At 41.1% G+C, this 26831-nt stretch overlaps 1 protein-coding gene across 3 annotated transcripts in view; it reads left to right on the top strand.

The window, feature by feature from the left end:
* The window catches only part of MAGI2 (membrane associated guanylate kinase, WW and PDZ domain containing 2), a 977993-nt gene that overhangs the window by 861117 nt on the left and 90045 nt on the right, over positions 1 to 26831 (top strand). For 2 of the 3 annotated variants that reach the window (XM_084811512.1, XM_084811513.1), the window contains 4 exons: positions 2993 to 3034; positions 12134 to 12225; positions 16386 to 16578; positions 23523 to 23771. In XM_084811512.1, the coding sequence (XP_084667638.1) occupies positions 2993 to 3034; positions 12134 to 12225; positions 16386 to 16578; positions 23523 to 23771 (576 nt within the window). Of the gene's footprint in view, positions 1 to 2992; positions 3035 to 12133; positions 12226 to 16385; positions 16579 to 17734; positions 17822 to 23522; positions 23772 to 26831 lie in introns of all 3 variants that reach the window. The other variant, XM_084811511.1, reaches the window with a different exon arrangement.

The following is a 26831-nucleotide window of genomic DNA, read 5'->3' as shown; positions in this document are numbered from 1 at the left end:
GTTTTGCTTATAGGAGCTGACAATATATCCAAAAGCATTTTCAGATGAGATTATGAAAATATCAACACCAGAGAAAGTGCTGTGGATGAGAAGTAGTTTTGATTGCTAGCTGGCAAGGAGGCCCCAGGGGAGTTAAGCTAATAGAAAGTGTCAGCTCTGCAACTGATGGGTGTATCAAAGATGTAGGAATTCATTTCTCTTAAATGCTGCACACAATTCCTGATTTACATTTAGAAAATTAGAAGGCTTTTTTTCTTTTTCGGGTCCTGAGAAGTGATGCATATACAATGGGATTTTCACCATGTAATTGGATAAATGGAAGCATAAACTAGAAATCACCAGTTATGATCTTTCAACAGTGCTGTCGTGCAGTAGTTCCCTGCTGCCATACAGTATTTTATTATGGTTTTAATACTATGTTGTTTGTATTTTGCTTACAAATTTCTTTTAATGTAAGCATTTCATAAATCTTGATAGATAAATAAGTATATAAGTAAATAACTAAATAAATGTGATCCCTGTAATATTTACGTAGAAGAAGGTCTTACTGTGTTCAGTTTGGGTTAACTCCTAGGTAAGTGTGCATAGGAGGCCGTCCCCACAGTGCCATCCTATGCATGCTTACTCAGAAGTAAGTCCTATTGAGTTGAATGAAACTTACTCCCAGGTTAGAGTGCACAGGTTTCCATCCGTGTTCTTTCACACTAGGTGGATGTGACATCACTGTAGGATTTGCTTGAGCATATGGAGATTTGTCCAAATATGAATTCAGGATTCTTACACAAAGTTAGGCAGTTTTAAGTTGTCTGGTTGCATATAATTCTCCATCGTTCTGTGCCTGCATTGGCCACAGCACCTCCATCTCTTATGGGTCAGGCTGTGCATCGCTCCTGCTTGCTCCTGGCCTTTGTTTCTATTAACCCAGGTGGTATCTCCCGATGTATAATGGCAACCTCAGACATTGTATATTTATTGCCACTAGAACAAGTCTGAACTTGTCTGTTTTGTTGTTCAGCCATCCAGGGATCACGTTGCACACCTGGCCAGCTAATATCCGTATCTGCTTATAAATATACGGTCCAATCTGTTGTTAGGGGTGTGAGCCTTTGTTGTTCAGTCTTCCATCATAGAGATGGAGAAAGCTGAATTCCACATTGTGCTTCTCTGCCTAAGAGGCAGAGAGGATCCAGAATATCTAACTACTGCCTTTTGTTTTTGTGACCAAGCAAGGTATAATACACAGGTAAACAACTTGCAACCCTCCAGATGTTTTGGCCTACAACTCCCATCATCCCTCACCATTGGCTGTGATGGGAGTTGTAGGCCAAAACGTCTGGAGGGCCACCCCTGATACAATAGGAGTGTCTACCTATTATACTACCTAGGTCAACCGTTCTCAATCTGGTGCCCTCCACATGTGTTGGACTACAACTCCCATAATCCCCCAGCCAGCTGTATTCCAACACATTTGGAAGGCACCAGGTTGGGTAAGACTAATCTAGGGAAAATAAATTAAACTAGAAACAACTTTATGCTCTTTATTTCTGAAATCATGTGCTTGTTGTGTTTATTAATAAACCTAACTTCTTGGTTAAGCCAACCTGCATTTTCTGACGTGGTGGGATTCTACCAAGCTTATTTGATTCATGTTAGTCCTTTTGGCCAAGTTATCAAGAAACTGTACCTTTGAGGTGAGGAGTACACCCTTTGAGGTGAGGAGTACAGTGATTAGAGATTGGCAGCTGGCCAGTTGTAACTTTGTACCTAAGTCAGATCTCTTAAGTGAAGCACCCAATCCTGACAGTAAAAGTGGTCTCCATGGGTAATGGCAGCCAACGATTTTAATGTGGTGTACAGTGCAATCCTATACACATCTATTCAGAAGTAAGAGCCATTGAGTTCAATGGAACTTATTCTCAGGGAAAGGGTTGGATCTAGGATCTGCCTTCCTCAAGAGGAACGGACCTTTTATGAGAGGTAGGGCTCCATGAACAGAATGTCCCTCCACCTGACTTAGGAGGGATCCCCTCTCCCCCCACACCATACAACATTCCATTCAGCTTGGTCTCCTGACTCTTTGTATAGCATTTTCAGGAGTCTAGAGGGGCTGCCATGGGAAGGAGTGGCTGGGAATGTCTACTTCCATCAGTGCAGTTGATCCAGCATAAATCTAGATCCAACCCTATGTGCGTATAGGATTGTACCCTATGAATGGATTTAGTCCTAACTGTAAAGCAGGAATAACTAAACACCTGTTTTGATTGCTGACCAATATGCACTTTTCTGAAAGTTAATGGCATTGAACCCTCTGGGATTTAAGTCTGAGTAGCAAAACATAGGATTACACTGCATATCTAATTTACCTAGTGACCTCCAGATGCCAGGATAAGAAGGAGTCAGGACTCTCAGGATGAACCCAGGGATACCACAGCATCCTAATGAAGATGCATTGGTTGTCTGACTTTCTCCTCAGGCATTAGTATTTCAGTTTGTACAAAAGAAGCAGTTCTATATCAGTCAGCCAAACCCAGAAATTGTTCAAATAAATAGCGTTTAAGTATGGGCTTTTATTTCTTGTCCAAGTGTGTCCAATAGCATATGCATCTATCAAACATTTGTGAAAATTTATTTGACAGGGCAGGTTCTTTTCATGTGAGGTATTTCAGTAACTTTAAAGGCTGTCATTTACAAACAAAATATGGTCACCTTTCTAAACTAATGTCTACCAATACCGCATAATATCAATGATGAACAGCTGCCATGATATTGAATTGAAGTTGTTATCCAATTCCCCCACCCCTCATGGAATTTATCTAGGGAAAGAGAGATTTTACCTAAAATTGGACACATAAGTATGAGAGGTACAAGTGGCTTGTTCAAAGGTACAGCATTAAGGGTTAGAGATTTCATATCAAAGCAGGGAAAGCAGTATTGTATATTCAGATGTCTGGATAAATTTATTTCACCTTTAACTCCACGTTTTCCTATTCAGAGCAAGTGCCGCCCAGGACTGGTTTTCGAATGGATTCCTCTGGCAAGTATTCTTCAGCTTTCGTTGTGCTGTAACATAACTGTTCTTCATGTTATGTTTAAGTGACTGTACTTCTTTTAATCATGGCTCAGGGGCATGGTCGATCATGAGTGTCCAATCACCATTCTCCATAATATAGCTTTTTATTTTTGTGCTTAACTGGGCAGACAGTTTTCATCTAATACACACCCACTGTGAGAAAGAGCTAGTGTTCTTTTTCTGATTTTTTAATCCTCAAAGAACATTAACCATTTCTATGTTCATTCTCATTAGGCCAATAATCTTAATAACATATGCCAGGGAAATGGTGTTTGTGTTAACCATTATTTAAACACACACAACAATTTAGGCTGACCTTCCTGCGGAAATGAAAAAAAAAATTACATGTACTCTCCTGATTCCCTAATCTATACGCTTCAGTCTCTTGTGTAAGGATGCAGTCTTTTCCTCTTGAAGTGTCATATTCCTTTATTTTAATGCTTTTACTTTCCAACCATAATAGTCTTAAATGGTAGCTGTGCCCTGATGGGCTTCACATTAGGAACAATACCCTGAAAATACTTGGGGTTATGGGTAAGTTTCATTGGTTTGTATCCAATGGTGCCATCCCATTAGTGGAAGGGAACTGCTGGCAGAATGGATTTCCACTTTCACCCCTGCAGCCCCTTGTCTACCCCCCAGATCTGCCCCAGAGTGTTGAGGGATCCTCCAGAGCAGATTTGGGGCATGCATAGGAGACTGCAGGGGGGGGAGGAGAGGATGTGGAAGTCCTGTTGCACAAGCAGAGTCAAGTGGGCATCCACTTGTGCAAGGGGTGGATCCAACCCATTATCTCCAAAAGAATGTACACAAATTTCGGCAATAGGCAAGATTGCATGTGATAATAAGCCACCCTGAAAATAAGCCACAGCAGGTTGTTTGTTGGCTTGCTAACCCACGTTATTCCTGACAGGCAGTCAGGTGCTCTGCAGCTTGCTGTGCCTTTTTTCTCCCTCAGTGCTCCCTGCACGTATCCCAATGCCCTTTGTGGCACAACCCCTCTCTTATCCTCGTCCCTATGGAGGGAAACTTCCAGCTTCCCACCCCACTCTGATTGCTACCCTTTTTCTGAGCAATTTTTCTGTTTGCAGCTTTTTCAGTGCTGCTGAAGTATGCAAATGGGTTGGGGAGTTATTTTTATTATTCTGTTGTTTGCAAGCGCACACATTTGCCTGTCTCCTATTTACTTTCTTTTGTCTTATCAGCAGTACAGATCCATATCCCCTCTGTATGTGTTGAAATCCCACTTATCAATTTCATCCTCTCACTGTATTATGCCTTGAGCTGACACTTGTCAGTTTCCTTCCTTCCCTTGACCCCAAAATCCAAAAGTAGCAGCTGAATGAGAGGGAGCTATTAGGGCAGGTGGGTGTGATTACTGCAGGAGTATGGGTGTAATTGCTGTGGGGGTATGGCTGTACTTACTGCACAAATGGGTTCGGTGGCTTTATTTTTCTGTTGTTTGCAAGCGTGCAAGTGATAATTCACCATGGCTTATCGTGACGTGTGAACCAGGTCAATAAATAGTCATGGCACACATTGGAATAAGCTAAGGCTGCCGCCCCCCTTTTCCCCTGGCACCTCCATGCTGAAGCCCCAGGTTTGAAAAAGTGGCACTCCTGAATTGCTGCCTACTATGCAGCCACTACATGACGCTTGCCGAAAGTTCACAAAGCTAACCTAAGCCTACAGGTTGGCCTTCAACTTTCCCGTGGGGGAGGCATGGGGTTAAAATGCTCTGAGGGAGCAATCCTATAGCTGCTAGTCAGCAGCTAGACGGCCATAGGATATCTGGTTTCCTGGGAACCGACCTCAGAGCCCGCACTCTGAAGTCAGTTCCTGGAGAACTGTCCTTCCCCCCCTCCTTCCATGCTGCCTTGCAGGCAGTGCAGAACAGCCCCGCGCTCTGAAACACAACACGGCCAAAACGGGGTGTTCTGGGGGGCGTTCCAGGGTGGGAAGGCGGAAATGCCAGTACAACACATCCTATGTGTCGTCCAGCAGCCTCCTCCCCCTCTCCCTCTTCCCGCAGCTGGACATCCAAAAGCAGCTGTCTAGCCACAAATGTAGGGCAGGAGAAGCACAGACAGAACGATCCCCTCCATACCTCTGCTTCCCTGCACTGGATAGGCGGTCGCTTCTGAGTTCGTCGGCAGCCGCCTATCCCCCATAGGATTGCACCCTTAATCTTTTTCTGCAATATTTCCTCTTTTCCTGAATTGAAAGCATTGGGTTGGATCCAGACTTAGGCACATTTAAAGTAGACCCATTGAAATCATTGGGACTTAAGTTAGTTAAGGCTAAATTAAGTTCCATTGATTTCAATGGGTCTTCTCGAAGTATGACTAAGTCTTGATACAAGCCATTGGATTCGATCAAAAGGTTCCCTTTTTTTCGGACAGAAGGAGATTCCTCGAAGAGGAGTCTTTCTAGGATGGAGGAAGCGCCTTCCATCAGATGAAGGGAATCTTTAGATCCCATCCACTGCTTTTCCAAAAATATTTAAGCATTTGAAATGGAATTATACATCTCCCACCTTCATGTTTCATCTCTCAGACAAAGATGAAAGGCCTGTCTCCTCTTATCGCTACTTATTATTAGTAGTGTGTAACCAGTGTGTTGTATGCTATAAAAAGCCCAGTCTTTGCCTAGAGTGCTTCTTGTGCTAGGATGTTGTTTTTTCAGGAAAACTGAATAAACACAGGTAATAATTCCTTTTTATGAGGCTCTCAATTTCTTTTGATTAAAATGCAGACAAGATTCAAGTGCAGAAATGTATAATGCAGTATTTCTAGTTTCATTCTTTGTGAAAGGTTAATCCCCCTGAAACATTGCTTTATTCGCAGTGTGAGGCCTCAATTCATACAACACAAATTTCTGCATTAATCCGTAAGAAATTATTCAGATGTGTGCTGTGAAACACTCAGTAGCATTTTCATACCCAAGGCCTATGTCAGATCTTGCTGTTGTTTATTAACAATATCTCAAGCAAAGTCCGTCCCTTGAAATTTCTCTGTTAAATGCTTTAAGATATTCTTGTCTTTTAAGCATTACTGTGCGGTCATTCCATGTCAAATCAACAAACAAGGGTTACATCCTTGTCATGGATTTTGTTGAAATTTTGCAGAGTTCAATATATGTTGAAGTATTTCTACAGCCATTTTTTAAAAAAAAATTACTGGGAACAGGCCCACACACCTCCTTAAAAAATTGTTCGAGTTCTTATTTCCCATACAACATGTGCTTATCTTTTTTTTTTTCTCATTGAATGAGATGTATTCTACCTAAAGCAGTCATGAAGGGTTCATTTTTGAACTTCAGGATCTCTTCCAAGAATATAAAGTGCTGGGTGCCAAAATTTGCAGAAATATAGCAGTTATTAATGGCCAAACATTTAGCAAATTTCTAATTTTTCAAGAATTTCTGTGCCCATTATCTTTTGTGTGCAAGTAGATTCAGTCATGCCCCTTCATGGATCACTGCCTTGTTGTGGCGAAGGGGCTTGCGTAACTCAGTGAAGCCATAAGCTATGCCGTGCAGGGCCACCCAAGACAGACAGGTCATGGTGGAGAGTTCTGACAAAATGTGATCCACTGGAGAAGGAAATGGCAACCCACTCCAGTATTCTTGCCAAGAAAACCCCATGGAACGTATCACAAGGCTAAAAGATATGACGCCGGAAGATGAGCCCCTCAGGTCGGAAGGTGTTCAATATACTACTGGGGAATTTCCAAGTAGCCCCAGAAAGAGTGAAGTGACTGGGCCAAAGCCAAAAGGACACTCAGCTGTGGATGTGTCTGGTGGTGAAAAGAAAGTCCGATGCTGTAATGAACAATATGGTTTAGGAACCTGGAATGTAAGATCAAGAAGCAGAGGAACTAGAGATCAAATCACCAATATTCGCTGGATCGTGGAGAAAGCAAGAGAATTCCAGAAAAATGTCTATTTCTGCTTCATTGACTACGCTAAAGCCTTTGATTGTGTGGATCACAACAAACTCTGGCAAATTCTGAAAGAGATGGGACTACCAGACCACCTTACCTGTCTCCTGTGAAACCTGTACAAGGGTCAAGAAGCAACAGTAAGAACCAGACATGGAACAACCGATTGGTTCAAAATTGGAAAAGGAGTACGACAAGGCTGTATATTGTCACCCTGCTTATTTAACTTATATGCAGAGTACATCATGAGAAACGCTGGGTTGGATAAATCACAGGTCGGAATTAAGATTACCGGGAGAATTATCAACAATCTCAAATATGCAGACGATACCACCTTAATGGCAGAAAGTGAAGTGGATCTAAAGAGCCTCTTGTTGAGGGTGAAAGTGGAGAATGCAAAAGCTGGTTTGAAACTCAACATTAAAAAAAGTAAGATCATGGCATCTGGCCCCATCACGTCCTGGCATATCAAAGGGGAAGAAATGGAAGCAGTGACAGATTTTATTTTCTTGGGCTCCAAGATCACCGCAGACGGTGATTGTAGCCATGAAATTAAAAGACGCTTGCTCCTTGGGAGGAAAGCTATGGCCAACCTAGACAGCATAGTAAGAAGCAGAGACATCACCTTGCCGACAAAGGTCCGTCTAATCAAAGCTATGGTTTTCCCAGTAGTAATGTATGGCTGTGAGAGCTGGACTATAAGGAAGGCTGAGCACCGAAGAACTGATGCTTTCGAACTGTGGTGCTGGAGAAGACTCTTACGAGTCCCCTGGACTGCAAGGAGGTCAGATCAGTCAATCCTAAAGGAAATCAACCCTGACTGCTCATTGGAAGGACAGATACCGAAGCTGAAGCTCAAATATTTTGGCCATCTAATGCAATGAGAAAACTCCCTGGAAAAGACCCTGATGCTGGGAAAGATTGAAGGCAAAAGGAGAAGGGGATGGAAGAGGATGAGATGACTAGATAGCATCACTGTTTCAATTAATATGAACTTGAGCACACTCCGGGAGAGAGTGGAGGACAGGAAGGCCTGGCATGCTATGGTCCATGGGGTCACGAAGAGTCGGACACGACTTAACGATTGAACAACAACAGATTCAGTCATGACTTCGTGAAGTTGATTCACCTACTAGCGATCAATTCGTCTGTCACATTTCATTACGATATTCCCATGGAAACAGGAAGTTTTGGGCTATCAAATTTCTGAAAAATCCAAACATACCCTACTTTTGTCACCTCAAGTCAGCATGTGCAAGATACTATAATGTTCAAAATTATACTTTTGTGGTAGTTTGGGATGTGTTTAGAGCAACTCCAAGGAAACTCATTTTGATGTTAGAATCCATTACATTTTAAAAATATTTTAATATTTGTTGATATTGGTCATGCTCTACTTCCAGACAGACCATATAAGTAGAATGTGTGCATCTCATTCTATGGGGGAAAGGATGAGCAAATACATTACAGGAAATGGGACCTTGAACAATTTTTGGGAAATGTGTGGCCCTGTCCCCACAAAAGACTTCACAAAATTTCAAAAAAATCCATGACAGTGATGCAACCCCTGTGTACCAGTTAGGTGATTTGGATGGAATGCCCCCTTTTTAAAAAGCCAACATAAAATGCCAGGCTTCCAGCCATTTGTGATATAACATTTTCATTCACTGGAGAGTGCTTGGAATGATACATGCTCAAGAACACATATGAGAAGCTTTATATCAGAGCTTTTCAGGAAACATATGCCGTTAGAAAACTAGAGTCCTTTGGTCTCGTACTTGTAAACTTTTCCTGAAAAATTGATGTGGATTTTCTTTGGGACAGATAATGTCAGTGCTCAACCCTAATATGATACAATCACATAGGAACTGTTAATGATCACAATAGCATAGGGAGGGGAAACTTCTGCCCTTCAGAAGTTATTGGACTGCAACTGCCACCATCCATGCTGGCTGGGGCAGGATGGAATTGGAGGACTACAACATCCGTAGGGCCACAAATTTCCCAGACTTGAGGTAGAAGAATCCCACCAGCACAAATATCAGAAAATATCCTGCAGTGGTTATTTGCTAACTCCAAAGGGTGAGGATGAGGCTTCAAGGAATTCATTCACATTTTACTATTGTGATGTGGAATGGAGTGTATAGGTAGCCATGAATAACTGCTGTTTAGTAAAAAGGAAAGTTTTTGTTCTCTGGAGCAATATCATCTAGACTGATCTTCCCAATGCAGTAATGAATGGTAGTATGTATACATGCAAGCACACATTTGAGTTAAAGTAATTGTGAAATATGTTCTAAAAATAAATGCACCTGAACTAATTTGGTGGTAGGATAGGTAGGATTGAGTGTATGTATAACAGTAGCTTGAACATTTTGTCCAGAACACATAGTAATATCATACTTGGTTTATGCATTCAACAATATCACATGGTAGAGTTGTCCCTCATCTATACTACTTCAGACTCCAAATTTTAACCTGGTGCAACATTTTGTAATGATCTTCCATGGATATTTTTTTAAAAAAAACCCTTCTGCTTGTAGAAAGCTAGCACATCAGAGAGACAGGACAGAACACTTCTTCCTGCATGTTTTCTACTTGCAGGGAAGTATTTTGTTTTTTTACATCCGGTAGTATTCAGAACTGCAGCATCCCACCTGTAGTCTGATGGGACTGCACCATATGATACTGCTGAATGAGTCATTCAGTTATCAAAACTATTACCTAATTAGATGGTCATTATAGGTCTGTGAATATTAAGAACAGTCTTAAAGTGATCTCTACAGAAATCTGCTAATCTAGAAGCCCATTTCAGCATCATTCCCTCGCCTGCAAAATGAATGTTAAATTGGTGCCTTAAAAAAAATTGTACGTCATACTGCAACATTTACATCCTAAAGTCTTATTTATTGTCTGCAATTTTCATTGTTTATAAAAGTGTTCACACTGTAAAGCACTTCAAATGCATTTAAGCCAACGTTATAATAGTTCAGGTCCAAACAAGATGCGATGGTACCAGTTTCCTGTGTTTCAATCCAGATCTGCTGTAGTCTTGGGAAAAGTGGGGTACATTTGTGAGGGATGCTCAGTTCCCCCCTCCCTTAGCTTATTTCTCAGTAACCTTTCTCCCAGTAGCCTCTCTTCAACTACAGAGCTCAAAAATTTGCCATTTTTTCCCAGCCAGGTTCATTTCTGCTACTGGAGCCAGGCTAAGGGGAAAGTGCCTGAGGAGAAAAGCTGTGGAGAGATACATTAGGGAGCATCCCCCACGTATAAACCTATTTTGTTGTTAAAATCAGAGTCCCAACTCCTGCTCCATATATAATTGGGAAAGAACCAGGTTTAAATGCAGTTAGTTTGTCCCTCAATCTGTTTATACAGATGGCAGTAATGACAGTGATCATAAAACTTCTTAGCAGAGGTTATGCAAAATTTGTACTTTACACAGCAGCTTTTTCATTTATGTGGCTTAGAGTGAATCTGATGATTTGTCATGTGCTGTTTCATATATTCAGTCTGAAAAATCAATGATGTTGTAGACCATCATTTGTCAAGACGGAGGTATTGGCAATGAGGACAGGAAAAGCTTCCCCACTCTAACATATATTAGCAGACTTGTTATTCCTTGATGTGCATTTTCAAGTACAGAATTTGCAGCAGGTATCAGGTGCTAAAAAAACCCTCCCTAGTTTTAAGTAAATAAATAAAAGTGTGTGTGTGTGTGTGTGTGTGTGTATGTATATGTATGTGTGTGTGTGTATATGTATATATATATGGGTTAAAATAATTGTTATTAAAAATAATCTTGTGCATTTCACATACAGAAATATCTCTATTTTCTGTCTGTCTGTCTATCTATCTATCTATCTATCTATCTATCTATCTATCATCTTATCTATCTATATAAAAGAACCTAGAATATAGTGAGTTGATAATGGAAAAAAAATAAAAAATTGAGGTAATTGTATACAAATAATTTAAAACAAATGATCTTTCTGTAATATTCCCAATAACAAATAATTATTAAAAATGAATAAGGAATAGAAAAGAATTTACATTTATTTCAAAGGACAATGCATAATGGAATTTGTTACCACAGGATGTGGTGATGGCCACTGACTTAGATGGCTTTAAAAAGGGCTTAGACAAATCCATGGAGGATGAGGCTATCAAGTCCCAGTTTCGGAGGCAGTAAGCCTCCAAGCATCAGTTGCTGGGGAACACATGCACGAGGGTGCTATTGCCCTCATGTCCTGCTTGTGGGCTTCCTAGAGGCATCTGATTGGCCACTGTAGAAAACAGGATGCTGGACTGGATGAATTATTGCTCTGATCCAACAGAACTCATCTCTTATTCTTGTGACATCCACTATGGTGGGGAAATAATGGAAAAACAGCAGCAGGAAGCCATCTGTGCCTTGTTACCAGCAATTCCGAGAATGCCGCCAAGCACATGCACGTCAGAAGTAAGTGCCATTAAAGTCAATGGTACTTCCAGCCACTTTGAACATTACATTGGTAAACCCATGTTTCCCTAAGCAGAGACTATTTCCTTGCAAGAAAAATGGAAGTGGTTCTTACGAACACGCAAGTTCATATTTAGGGATACATCTAATGTTACGCCAGTGGGGAGAAAAAGAGCTGGTGTTGCTCTGCTAGCGGCTGCACAACCGCTATCAGAACAATGAAGACGAGTAACATCTTGCCTAATGATTTCATAATAAAGTTATGCACTGCCTTGAGCAATGGTTTGCACAAGCAGACTCAAAATATTGGATTTGACACTTACACAAGGATGAAAATGGGGATTCCGCAAGTGGTCGAAGCTTTGCTCTAGTTGAATGACACCATTGGATACAATCCTTAGAATGCAGAACAATCTACTTGTAGCAGATTTCTACTTCAGATTCAGTCACCTTCCTGCATATCCTAATTTTCAGATTGATCTTCATATTCAAGTGTCTGTATGTTCTGCCTGTCTGCATTCAACATGTTCAGTCTCATTGCATTGGCTCTGGTGGGTCTGTCATGTTTCATTTAACAAACTCAACATGGGGGCGTTAGGTTTTGTACGGAAAAAAACAAAACATATTGCAATTCAATGAGATGTTATTTTGTACCAGGTCCAGATTACAAGGAGTTGGATGTTCATCTTCGGAGAATGGAATCTGGATTTGGGTTCAGAATACTTGGAGGAGATGAACCTGGACAGCCAGTGAGTTGCTTCTGCATGATTTTCCACTTCATAGCTTTGGTAGCTTTGTATCTGTCAGAAAAATATCACTTCATATAATGGTCATGTTGGAATGGCAATTTTTCTCGTTCAAACAGTGAAAAAGACAGGTCTCTTGAGCTATCAGCATTTCCATCTACAAATTGTCATTGGAAATCAGTCTGTATTAAGTTACCGAGATTATATTCTCCAGCCTTTTACACAGGGCCTTTTTTTCTTGACATCTTCCAATTATTGACTTAGAGGATATGATTTGCTTCTGCGGATGGTCAAGGCCTTGACAACAACACGAACAATATAACATTCGAACTTTGTGGGAGCGAATGAATATCATGCTTTGATATGTAACACTGAGAAATATTTGCTGGATAAATATAGTGAATATAGCGAGTTGGATCCAGATTTAGCCATATTTAAAGTAGACCCATTGATTTCACTGGGTCTGCTGTAAGTATGACTAAATCTGGATCCAATCCATTAATTCTGAGATTTGAAATTGACTATTATTCATATCATTCATTCTTGAAATCATTCAACACACATCCTGAAATGATACACAGTGCATTCTGAAATACACAGCACAATGACTTTCATTGATCATATAGTAAAAGACTATGGCATCAAAATAGAAATGTCAAAGTGTTTTCTGTGTTTAGTCATGCCATGCAAAGAAAAAGTACAGCTTACCATGTACCTAAACTTGTAGGATGTTTGGTTATTATTCTGGTACTTGCTACCAAAAAACACAAAGAGAAGGGGACCCAGGTCTCTACCAAGACTTGTGGCTTGGTAGATTTAGACCATGACTAATTTTGGACCTATGACTCATTTTTGTTTTGTTTTGTTTGTTTTCATGTAAAAGGTTGTAGTCCTTAAAGGGATACTTTCCTGCGTATAGAAGTTGTATATTCCCCCTCCCCCTTTTCATGGTCGGAGCCTCTCTTTTGCAGTTTCTACCATTATTTATGTATTATTACTTATTACATTTATATACCACCCCATAGCTAAAGCTCTTTGGGCGGTTTACAAAAGTTAAAACATTAAAATACAGTATACAAAGATTAAAAACTATTTACATAAAAGCATACGGACAATACATACAAACAACATATATCTAAAAACAACTTTGAACTAAAAACAATTTTTAAAAAATCCTACAGTAAAACACCACAACTTAAAACAACACAGCCTAAAAACAGTATACAAAAGTCAGCAAAAGGAACAAGAGTTCTAAAAAGGGAAGGCCTGCTTAAAGACCAAAGAGGTCAACAGGCGCATTTCAACTGACAGGTCATTCGACAACTGAGGGGCGGCAAAGGAAAAGGTCCTCTTGTGCGTGGCTGCCACTCTCACATTAGCCAGCCACATATAGTCCTCAGGGGACCTTAGGTGGCGGACTGGGACATAGGGGAGAAGGCGCTCCCTAAGATACCTTGGACCTAGACCATGTAAGGCTTTAAAGGTAAGAACCAGCACTTTATATTTTGCTCAGAAACAAACTGGCAGCCAGTGTAAAGATTTTAAAACCAGTGTAATATGGTTTCCACAGGATGTCCCAGAGACCAATCTGGCTGCCATATTTTGTACCAGTTGAAGTTTCTGAAGTAAATATTCAGGCAGCCGCAAATACAGCACATTACAGAAATCAAGCCTAGAGGTTACCAGCACGTTCACCACTGTTACCAGGTCCACATGTTCCAGGAATGGACATAGCTATTACATACCATTACATTCATACATCCATCTAACTAGCAACTTCAGCCAAGTTCAAACATAAAGATCTCAGTCTAATAAATCATGGTTTATATTAGACTGAAATTGACCCTTGTGTCTGCATGATCTATTTTCGCCTCCCCCAGTCCCTCTCTCTCCTCCCCTAGCACTCCTAGCTTTGGTGCTTCTATCATGGTTTATTAAAACACAGTTTCCTGTTACATCCAAACTGGGAAACTGTGGCCTAATCTACTTACATACCAAAATACAAAACCAGGATTTGATCAAATCCACACCAGAAATTATGCCACACCAGAAAAAGGAGGAAAGATGGAACATTCAGGCACACAGACTTTTATCGGTCTAATAAACCATGTCTGAACCAGTCCTTTGTGAATTCTTATACTACGGGTGTGGGGCGCATACTGGTTGTAATGATGTTTGAATGCTGTGGCATGGCTGTATTTGCACAAATTCAGCATAATTTTAGGAGGAAACCCTAACATCCAAGATTATAATTGCAGAAGGAGAGCAACTGCATGATTTGGGAACACACAAAATTTTGTACTGGCACAGCAAAGAAAAAAAGAGAAATTAAATTGCGCATGAAAACTTGTCTGGCCACAACCTTATTCTGTCCCACTAGCTGCTTAACTTTCCTATCAAGTAAGGCCAGAGACGTGCTGGAGAAGCCGTCCTTAGTTCTTCTTCTCTGCACTTAGTAACAAAGACTAAAGGGGAAACTTTCATTTCTTTTTTATCCTTCTGGCTTTGTTTTTCAAACAGAGGTTTGGATTCTTCAGCATGGGAGAATAAACATATGGGATCTTAGAAAAAAATAGGAAAGGCGTGTTTTGTTTTGTTTTAAAATGTCATTCCTCTATGTAGAGAGGAATGACATGTAAAATGTCATTCCTCTATGCCTCAGGGTGTACAATTGAACTGAAATCAGTGTTTCATAAATAAACCTTTGTAGAATGAGAAAATAAAAATGTACATATTTTCAGTGCAGAACTGAGCTAGTTTAAGTTGGCTTTCTGATCCTAAATGGTAATGCTAGCATATTTGCCACTGATACAGCTGGGGAAACGATTTCCCGGGGAAATTGCCATGCTACCTAACAGTATAGGTGTTGTGCTAAAGTAGTTTACGCTACTGCAACGTAATTTACATTGGTGGTTACACCCCACTGGATACGGCACAAAGTGCCATCCATATGTTTTGGACTTCAACTCCCATCAGTCCCAGTCAACATGACCAATGGTCAGGAATACTGGGGCTGATGGAATGCTAGTGGGCTTCTATGATGCTATTGCCTTTATTTTATTTAATAGGTGGCAGGAATTTCTGGAGTTGATCTCCTTGGATTTCCAGCTCCCACATTATAATAATGAACAGTCCACTTGCCTGAGTGAGAGGGAAACAAAACAAGAGCCAGGATGTATTGTGTGAATTGGATCTAGAATTAAAAGAAATGCCAAAAAAATACAAAACACTTTTCAAAACATTTATTTCCCCTCTACAAGGACCAGCAACTTCTTTATGAGCAAACATCTCTAACTGACATTATACAACAAGAGATACGTTATCGCATGAATATGGCAAGGGATATGCAAAGTGGACATCAGGCCATTATAATTCTCTTACCATGAAATCAATTCAGTAGCTTCTACGTTGACCTTCTAATTCCTTATTAAACTAGAACCCTTAAAATCCTATTGCTTCATTGGGGGTTTAGAAGTTGTGTATAAGTCCCCTTTAAAAGCAAACAGGTAGCCTTGTCCTGAAAACATTGGTGCCTGCAGTGTCCTTAATTATTCAAGATTTCTTAATTTCATGATCATGTACATATATTTTAAAATTTTAGGAGTGTACCTTCTCAGAATAATATAGCCATCACTGTAATTCTTGCAAATTCATTGCCGTTTGGATTATGAATCTCATTGTTCTTTACGAAAAATTAAGCCTAGTATCCAACAGTGCTCCAGCACTAGCACTAATGATGTTACACAAGCATAAACAAATGCTTACGCAACATAATTAGGGCTTGCTAGGGCAATGGGAAAAAGTGGTGATTTGCTACTAAAATTCAGCAGCAGATTTCCACTTTCTCCCATTGCCCTAGCAAGTGCTAGCTACGTCACACAAGTGTTGGTTTATGCAACACAAAGTCATTAGTCCTAGCATTGAGGCACAGTTCGATGCTACCCACTTTAATTACTACGAATTGCTACAGTTACTGCAAATAATTTGGGATGTTTCTCATTGGCTTATGTGAAGGATGGCATTCTAGGAGAAGTGTCTCAAATGCCACTCTGAAATGGAGCAAAGGAAAGTTCTATCCACTCATCTCTAGAAACATGCTGGAATTTGTTTGTTGCCTTACCAAGGATTTATGTTTGTCACACTACTTTTGTGCTCTTAATTAGATTCTAATTGGAGCAGTAATTGCCATGGGCTCAGCGGACAGAGATGGCCGCCTACATCCTGGTGATGAGTTGGTCTATGTAGATGGAATTCCAGTGGCTGGCAAAACCCACCGATATGTGATTGATCTCATGCATAATGCAGCTCGAAATGGGCAAGTGAATCTAACTGTGAGAAGAAAGGTGCTACCCACAGGTATGGGTTTTTTTTAAGGGGAAACAAAATGTGGTTTATTAAGGGGTGAGATTCAACCAAGGACAAATCACATGTAAAATAGTTTTGACTTTTAAAAGAAAACATAGAAAATATTTGTGTTTCAGTGTTCCTCTAAAATACTAAAGTATTTTATTTGTTTATAGAAAGTAGAAAAGTAAAACTGTCACAGAACTGCAATAGTCATGAATCACTCTGTCTGCGTTCCATGTTATATTGTTCTGTGTTCTCCCAGCGATCACCACTACCACCACATATGCCATCAACTTGCTAGCTGTCTTGCTGATATCCATGGTGTGACCAACAGAGTGCAGACATATGAAATAAACATCAAGACTATTAGGTCTTTGGGGAAAGATGTAATTGCATGAGTTTTTAACTCATACCCGTTCAGTAGGGTATGAGCTAAACACAAACCAAACAAAAACAATTAGAAATGGGACTGGTGCTTATTTCTGTTAACTAGCCAGTATACTAACGTCTAAACTACAGATATATGATTTTTTCAGTCTTAAATATTTAAGGAGTCATCATCAGAGTATATGTGTGTTTTAAAAACCCAACATCAGGCCTGAAATCATAATTTCCATGAAATCAGTCTGTTAATTTCTTTGCAACGTGAGGAACAAGTTATGATATGTGGATCTGTGTTTGGCATCCCAAAGTCTACTGTTTGTGGGCCATTTCACACACTATATACTATATAGTATATAGCAACAAACAGTACATTCAACAGGGAACTGTGGCCAATCCTATTTTCTAAGAAGTGCACAGATATGTTACATGTGTTTTCAAATGTGTCTGCTTCTCACATTCACATGTGAAGAGGTCCTGTCTAGGACAGACTTGCCACTTGTTCACTTTACTGAGCAGTTGGATTAAGCAGACATGTTTTCTAACCTCTTCTGCCTACTCTGCCCCATTCAGCCTTTCCTGCCCCTATTTACATCCTTAGCCTTTGCCTTCTGTTCCTAGTATATACGTTGTGCACCTTAGCTGGCCAAAAGCCTCATATTCCCAACCCCATCTCATCGTTCACAGTGCGGTCTTCCCTTCTGGCATGATCTCATGTCCCGTTGTCAGCTGTATCACAGTCATCCCAGTTTGGAGGCTGATGTTCTTCTGTTGCCCATTTTAGACTCCTGGAGTCAGACAAATTCTCTCCAACCTGGTGCAACGCCCCCTAGCAGCTCCCCCAACCCTAGGAAAATGGCCAGTAACCAAGGTAATACGCACAGCACGTGATGATTAATTCCCTGAGGAAATTAATTGTGCTTCTGCTTGAGAGGCTGACCACTTTTATTTGTTGCTGGCCCTTGCAGGCCATTGCATGTCTGGAACCTTTACCTGAAGGAAAATCTTTCTGTCTGGACCTTTTAGCTGAAGATTCGCTTTGGCAGCGAAGCTCAGTCACATATGCCATTTGAGCAACCATTTCAGAAGAACAGTTTGAACAGAAGGGCAAAGTTGTTGACAGCCTTTGTAAAAGAACTCAGGCCAGAACTAAGAGAGAAGGTCCTGACAGTCACCCAGGTTGTCATAACTGCCAAGCAGATGAACTGTCATGCTGTGATGCCCCCACTCCCAAACCCATGTCACCACTGTACTGTTTTTAGCATGTGCCTGAGCCATTCCCTCCCGAGATCTGTGGGCTCAGACCACCATGCTGTTGCACAGCTGTACAGCGGCAGGTGCACAGCTCTGCTGTATTATCCCCACAGTGTACAACGTCTCATCAACACCTGCCCAATGGGAAGGTTGGTGCTGACAGCAGAGGACGTCTTGGCAAGTGGGTAGTTGAGCTGTGTGTGCTGGGATGATGGAATGAATGGGGCAGGATGCAGAGTGCAGCTTCAGCAAGGATTTCCCTGGCTGATCTTAACGGCTTCATAGGATCATCATGAACAGCTGCCCCCTAAGGTATGTCAGGTCCAACCAAACCATTAGCTCATGGTCCACTTCAAGGGTGCCCTCTAGAGTGTACTGTCCATTCACCAGGTTCAGACAACAAAGAAAGCCAGTGCAGGACCAGTCTGCTTCAGGCAGCTGGTTTGGAGTGTCATGGAAGGGCAAGAAGTTTTTACATTGAGTATTCTATTCTTCTATTTTTCTGCCAGGGAAAGGGAACTGCACTTGTGACTTGGAGCCAGGGTATCTGAAAGACCGCCTCATCCCATATGCCCATAGTTGAAGATCTTCTTCAGAAGCCCTTCTTTATGTCCCACCACCATGAGAGGCTACGTTGGTGGGAATACAGGACAGGGCCTTCTCTGTGGCAGTACCTTGCCAGTGGAACTTTAGGCTACTAAGGTCCCTAAGTTACTCTGGCCCCTTCTTCCTTTAGTTTTAGGCAGGCTGTTTTTGTTTGTGGGTTGTTGTTTTTCCAGTCAGCTTTTTAGTATTTTAAATGCATTAGCTCTGCACTCTGTTTTGAAGAGGGCTTCAGATACTGAATCTCCACCACCAGGAGCTTCTGGTTATAGCCACATCCTGCTCTGCTGTTGTGATGCATTACATTTTTTATAAATTGTTTCTTAAGGTTTTAACATTGTTTTTCAGTTTTAATTGCAGGTCTCTTTGGGAGTTGTAATTGAGCCGAATGGCAACTCATATATTTATAAGTAAATAAGAGCATAGTCCTATGGGTTGCACCCTCCTAAGCTCTTGAACTCAGAGGCTTCCACGTATCCTATGCAGAAAGGGAGGCACCTCAACCCTCCCGTGCTGCATTTCAACTAGATGGGTGATTTTGCCTGTCTAGCGGAGACTTTGGGAGGGGGAGGAAAGGAGGCTGGGGCGGCCATAGGAAAAGGCGTACGCCGGCCACCCTGACCTCCTCCCCTCCCTGCCCCCAGGAACACCTCCTTTCCTCAGTCTCCATGCTCCATGTACTGAGCGCAGGGAAGCAGCGGCACGGTTCTCTCTGCGCTGGCTACGAAGGGAGGGGGAAGGGCAAGGAGTGTGGTTTCCTGGCTCGGAGCTCAGAGCCTGTCTTCGAGCACATAGCCAGGAATCTGAAAAATCCTATGTCCTCCAGACGCTGCGTAGGGGAGATAGGATTGCTCCATAAATTAATTTTCTGCCTGAGGTGTCACAATAACTTGACTAGCCTTGAGTACCATGTACTTTGACTTGTGAGGGAGCACCATACTCCATCTCATGCAGCTCTGATGAGGGGCATCCTTGGTATGCTCCAACTTGCCAGATGGGAGAGTTTGGGGAGCTTTCTTGGAGCTTGGGGCCTTTTAGCAGAATATAAGGGGGTGCAGCTTCACATACTAAACCTCCACCACCAGGTAATAGTGCTGGCTATAGTCCCATCCTGACAGCTAAACCTTACAGAGGTTGGGTTTTTTCCCTGACACCTAAAGAGCTGTGTGCCAGGAAAAAATAAACCCTTTCTCATTTGCTTCAGTTGCCCCACCACCACCACCTGGCCATTTTCTGGCTCAGGTGCTCTTGAGCCAAAGGGATGGCCACCTTGAAAAAGAACACCTTAGATGGAGGCAGCTTTTCCCAAGCTTTAAGTGCTTTGGTACCTCTGAAGAATGAGTACAATATGGAATACTGCAAGAATGGGAGAAATCTAATAAGCCCAAGCATGAAATCACTACCAGGGGGGAGGGGGGGCACATATGCATGGGCTAGCATATTCTGAGAGCATTTAATAGTCTGGACTGCACATTAGATTTAAAGTGTCATAATGCCTTCAGAACTTGAAAAAAGTAAGGAAGAGAATTGCCAACAACTGAAACCTGAATAGTCAGGAAAGAGTGACATTTCAAGGAAAGAGGGATTAAAATGCTACTTTCTGCAGTGAGCATAACCAAGTGTATCCCCCAGCCCCCCCCCCCATGAATAGATCTTTCAGAATAGATGGAAATCCACTAGCAATATAAAATCTGCTTTACCTGGTTTATCATTCTTTCCTGTACTTAATGGGAATCTGTTACATTCATTTATAGCGCAGGCAGCAGTTGGTAATTCAGTGGGGTAAGATAATTTTCTTTCTGTTGCCCCCACAGTGACATAAACAGCATTCACCCTTCTAAAACATGACAGCCAGAAAATGAGATCTTTCTTGTCACTGACTATGGCATTTAGTTGCAGCTTCGGTTCAATAACTTCGGGAGATTTTCAATTCTAAACGTAGCAGCATAATGATTGTTTGTTTTTCTTTCGTCTTCCTCACACTAATCACGTTATTTCAAAGTTGTACAAGGACTGCTAGAGGACATACTTACCTTCCTGAGAAAAGAACAACTTTGCCTGATTCAGAGAAACAAAACAAAATGTTGCACTTTGAGGATTTTGCCTTTTATATTGTGATGTGTGTGGTGGGGTGAAAACCAGTCAGCTGTGTGGTAATATGCCTCTCTCCATTTTGATTTTATCTGAAACGACAGCAGTACCACAATGGAGCCATTATTTGTGGGTAGCAGGCAACTGGTTCCGTGACTGGAAGCCAGATTGTGTCTGCATACTTACCTGGGAGTAAGGCCCACTAAACTCAGTGAGGTTTACTTATGACTAGACAGCAAGGAGGTCAGATCACTCCATCCTAAAGGAAATCAACCCTGACTGCTCATTGGAAGGACAGATACTGAAGCTGAAGCTCAAATATTTTGGCCACCTAATGCGAAGAGAAAATTCCCTGGAAAAGACCCTGGTGCTGGGAAAGATTGAAGGCAAAAGGAGAAGGGGACGGCAGAGGATGAGATGGCTAGATAGCATCACCTATCATCATGCAATGAATATGGACTTGAGCACACTCCGGGATAGAGCGGAGGACAGGAAGGCCTGGGGTGCTGTGGTCCATGGGATCACGAAGAGTCGGACACGACTGAACAACAAAAGACATGCGTAGTGGGTGGAGAGTGTCATTATACAGGTTAATCACTAGCTGGCACTGGACTTAGCTGTATCTGTTTAGAGTGAGGACTGTGCTGTGTCCTGTTCTGGTTTAAGAAAGACAATAAAATTCTTATCTAGATTCCTCATTGGTGTGTCCTCTAAGCCTTCCATGACACAAATAATTGCACTGTCAGCTTCAGTCATTTAGAACCAGCAAAGCAAGGCCCACCGAGGCTGTTTTGCTTCCTGACCCCTTGGTAGGAGCAGGGAATGAGAGTCCATATAAAAGCTGTTTATAAAACCAACCACGGAGGAGAGAGGACTGAAAGCATTCAAGTCTGGGGATGGTACCGCTAAGTCTGCCTTCCCCAAACTGGTACCCTGTTGGGGAAGGCTTCTCTAAGTGCTTACACAAAATCAACCTCTACTACCTCTTACTGAGGCGATTCTTATTTTAGCTTGGGTGGGTTAGGTCGCAGACTATTCAATAGCTCTCACTGTATTATTAGTCTGTAATAAAATATCTGCCAGAGAAAGAGGGCTGTGTATTGTCCATAATGCAAAATGTACTTAAAAAAAACACCTTTGCTGGCCATGAAAGATATAAATATTGTCAACACAATTCTTTTCTCCTTGCATTCTCTCTCTCTCTCTCTCTCTCTGTGTGTGTGTATGTATGTGTGTGTGTGTGTGTGTGTGTATATATATATATATATATATATATATATATATATATATGAATGATTCACCACGCAAAGTAGGCTAATTCAAAGAAGGCATACAATTCTGTATGCAGAGGCAGCTTCCCTTTTTCTAAACAACCAACCTATGTTTGAAAATAGAATAATTGTTTGGGATTAGTCTTCCCTGAATCATACCTCTAGTCCAACAAAATCTTTTGAATAAGTGGTTCTCTTTTTTAAAAGGGGATGTCATGAAGCTAATCCTAATTACTCTGTTGGTTAGCTGCCTAGATTATTTTAGTCTGAAGGCAAATACTTTAATACTGAATTAGACATATTTATGTGGCAGAGCACATAGACAAAAGACAGACAAGGAAACAGTTCTAATTAACTTTAAGGGAACTCCACACCCTTTAGTTATGTATCTGTTGTTGTTATTCTGCACAGTTCTATCACTGTACATGGAGCTTTATATCATAAGCAAAACCACAATACATCATTTTGGCTTCACCATGGGGGTAGAGAGGGGCTACTGCAGTGATAGCAACGCCACATTATCAAGACATCTGGGTATTACTGAGTTTCCACACTTTCCAGGATAGTACATAATTTAGCCTGGATTACAAGCTCTCAAGAGGATTCCTAAAGCAGTTTGCAGGAAAAATCCATGTCAGTAAAATAAATAAAAACAAGACCAACAATTTAAAAGCACAGCAAACAGCACAGGAAGCAAGGACCAGAATTAAAATGGAGGGATCTTAAAAGACCTGGGGAAATTTAAAAAAAAGGATTTCACCTGGTACTGAAAAGATACCAGATGTGACAGCAGGCAAGCAAACCTCCCTGAAGAGAGAATTCTGGGGCCAAGGCATCACCACCGATACGGCAACCACTGATTTCGCTATTTCTCTTGCTACTAACACGTCTTCTACTCCTTCCATTCACAGAACTTTTCTACTTCTGTGTGCTTGCCAGTACTGGCTGCATTTATGGTCTCACTGACCTGAATCTTAAGAAGCCTGGTGTAAGATTATACACTGCAGTGGCACAAGTACTCTTGATGGAGAATGTGTATGATCAGTCCCAATAACAACAGATTAGTTGTGATTTTAAATGGGTTGAAAAAGACAGGGCTTAATTTGAGTCAGGTCTCACCAATGCTTACCTGTTTTGAATGTTATGGCTCCATTTTGGAACATATAAACTAGTATGAAGAAGGGTACCTTCATATGTTCTTAGCAAAGTCGATCCCCCTATTTCCATATTGGATCCAGTTTGTTAGGTATTTCCAGTAATCTGTATTCTAGAAAGACTGATGGATTTGGTTTTGGTGAGCATAGATTTTGTCAACAAGCTAGGGTCTTAATCTTTGTGTCATTTTTATTTCAGGAGACCCGTGTCCAGAAAATGGAAGAAGTCCAGGCTCTGTGTCTACACACCACAGTTCTCCAAGAAGTGACTATGCCACATATGCTAACAGCAATCATGCTGGATCGAGTAGCAATGCTACACCCCCAGAGGGCTTTGTTTCGCACAGTTTGCAAACCAGCGATGTCATCATCCATCGCAAAGAGAACGAAGGATTTGGCTTTGTTATCATTAGCTCCTTGAACAGGCCTGAATCTGGATCTACAATAAGTAAGTTAAAGGCTTCTGTCAGTTGTTTTCCCAAGTTCTTTACAAAAAACATATGACATTTCCTTCACCAATGGCATATACCGCGTACCACTTATCCATAGAATTCAGCATTTATAAAGTTGCGTCTCCTTCGAGGTTCTTTGGGTCAAGGGACTGATTATTTCACTTGGTTCTCTGTTTCAAATGCTCACTGCCCAACACACAGAATTGAAAGAGTTCTCTATCCAGGTGGTTCTGTCTCCCTCTAGACCAGGCCCTGCAATGATCAAGCTATCAATAAACACTAAGCTTGGGTGTATCAAACAACATGACACAGAACGGTGGGTCTAATACTTTGCAAGAAACTTTAGATTCACATTGGGATAAAACATTAGATTATATCAAATATGTTTGTGTTTCCTCCTCACCACCCCCAGTACCTGTGGCATTGTGCAAAAGAGCACCTTTAAACTCAAATATGCCAGGTCTTCTGGCATTACAAATTTTGACACATGCTTCTGCAAGTCACTTATGACAAAAACCTTAGAATGGGACAGATTTATAACCATGTCTGCTCACGAATTTGTCATAAGAACATATTCTGTGGAATGATTTACGCTATGATGTTTGCCATAATAAGGGTGATCTACTGGATAACTCTCATAAACCTAACTTTAATTTTAATTTAAACTTAAATCAGTGATACCCTTCTAAAGAGGCTGATGAAAAATCTGGTGGTTATGGTGGACACATATCAATTCAGCCTTGTTAGGGTGCTTTTAATGAGATAAATCCCAAAATGCCTTCCAAGAATAGAACTGTATGGATACGACCTAGTTTTGTTTAATATGCTTACTTTTGGCTGCAGGTGTGGCTTGATTTCGTTGTAGAAATTTGCTGTGGGTTTTTGTTTGTTTCTTTGTTTTTTGCAGTTCCCTTGATGAAGGCATCATGTTTTGAGAAATTACTGGGACTGTTGCTGCTCCCAGAGCCATTTTAAGCCTCAGAAACAACTTGAGTTCCAAGAGGACCAGGGTGGAAGACGCCACTGGATGCAATCAAGAGAAAGCTAAGTGAGCTCAAGTTCTGTTGAAATCAATGGGATTTAAGTTCAGAGTTAAGCACTTAAGTCCCACTGATTTCATGGTTAACTTTCTCTGGATTGTGCCCACTGTATTTCAGCATTCACCTGATCCTTCCATCTAACAGCATCTGACTGTGTCTTTGTGCAGAGGCTTCCCAGATTATTATTACTATTATTATTATCATTATTATCATCATCATTATTATTATTACTTCCACTTTCCAGAATACTGCCAAGAGCAGAGTGTGACTTTCTGTGTCAATTGGCCTTGGGCTGCAAATACTTGGGTAGTTTATTGCCACTGCCCCCCTTAAAATTGGGCCTGGCAGCTGGAAAACAACCTCGGGGATTACCCATCCCCCATTTTAATGGAAATTTTAAAGGGGAAACTTTAATTTTAATAGCTTTGAGCCGTAGCTAATCAGAGGCTCTGAATGGCTACCATGAGTAGCCAGTCAAAAGAAAGGATTTTCAGTGTTGCCATTGGTTTTTAATCAGAGAGGGAGGAGGGGCTTTAAATCACAATAACACTGTAATTCTGTGCACAGTTTCCAGACCCCACTGAATACAGTGGGAATTACTTCTGAGTAAACATGCATAGGATTATGCTGTAAATCTATTATTAGATTATTTTTGTGAGATTTTAAAAGGTATGTTTTTATTTTGTGGGGAGATGCGTAAAACTGAAACATATGCGATTTAGGTTTGTATTAGTTTTTTAAGTGTGCATGTGTGTGCGTGTCCATGTGCATGCATGTGTATGTATTTATGAATAATAAAAGACTAAGAGTTTGCAAAATATTTTTATTTGGGCCTCTGATATGACATGTGGTACCCGGGCACAGGAGCTACCAGATCCTGGGGATGATTTTGCCCTACTTGGGCCTACCGTTTCAGTGCCAGTATTCCAGTATTGCAGAATTTCCTTCTACCTTAGTGTTGTGACGGTTGCCCCTTATCTTCTGGAAGCTCTGCCCAATGATGTTTCTCAGAGCTTTTCTACACAAGGCATTTATTGTGCACTTATCATATCTTACTCATGGTTTTTTGTGAGTTCTTAAGGTGACAACATGACCTTCCAGTTTCGCTTCTGTTTTTAAAGAGCTCTTTCAGCTAGTTTTTTTGGAGCAGGGAAAATGCAAAAGTGAAAGAAAAAGCTTTTTCCACCTGTGTACTTGTGCTATTCCTCTATACCACAGTTCCACCTAGAGGATATGTATTGGAAAAGCAGGAAAGGAAATGCTCTTCATGTAGTGCTCAGAACTCAATTGTGTGATGAAACCAAAAGTAGATACAGTGGATTAACAGCCTTGTCCTTGGACCAGTTTTAGGAACGTTGCTCAGTATTGCCTATCCCAGACTTCCCCAAACGGGTCTGCTCCAGATGTTTTGGATTACAGCTCCCAGCATTCCTGACCATTGGCCATGCTGACTTGGGTGGATGGGAGCTGAACTCCAAAACCTCCAGAAAGCACCAGGCTGGAGAAGGGTGGTCTATGCACTCTGGTTCTCCAGGGTTTTAGAAAAGAGTCTTTCCTAGTCCTATTTAGACTGAACCTGGGATCTTCTGCATGAAAAACATGTGTTCTGCCACTGAGTTACAGCCCCTTCCCATATGACATGCTCATATGAGATGCTAGGAGAGAGCTCTTGCATTGCCATCCCATTGCATTGCCATCCCATATGAGATGCTAGGAGAGAGCTTTTGCATTGTCATCCCAATACACTAAGATATCAACATTAGTAACTCTCTTTTATTTTTATTATTATTATTATTATTATTATTATTATTTCCTATATGTGAATAATATTAGTAATAATTTCTATAGCATATCAATGTACATGGCACTGTACAAAGTAGCATAAACAAAAGCAAGAACACCAAGTCTCTGCCCCAAGGAGATTCTAATTATGAGCCAGCCCACGCTGTTGCTATTTTCACAAGCAAACCTTAATAGTAACCCGTCATTTTCAGCCGACATGTCCTAGCATTAAAC

This window comes from Heloderma suspectum, chromosome 7 (assembly GCF_057233095.1).
Source record: "Heloderma suspectum isolate Gila_16-S chromosome 7, 16-S_ref, whole genome shotgun sequence".
Lineage (NCBI taxonomy): Eukaryota > Metazoa > Chordata > Lepidosauria > Squamata > Helodermatidae > Heloderma > Heloderma suspectum.
The sequence above is the reverse complement of the archived record's forward strand: the minus strand, read 5'-3'. Positions and strand labels throughout refer to the sequence as shown.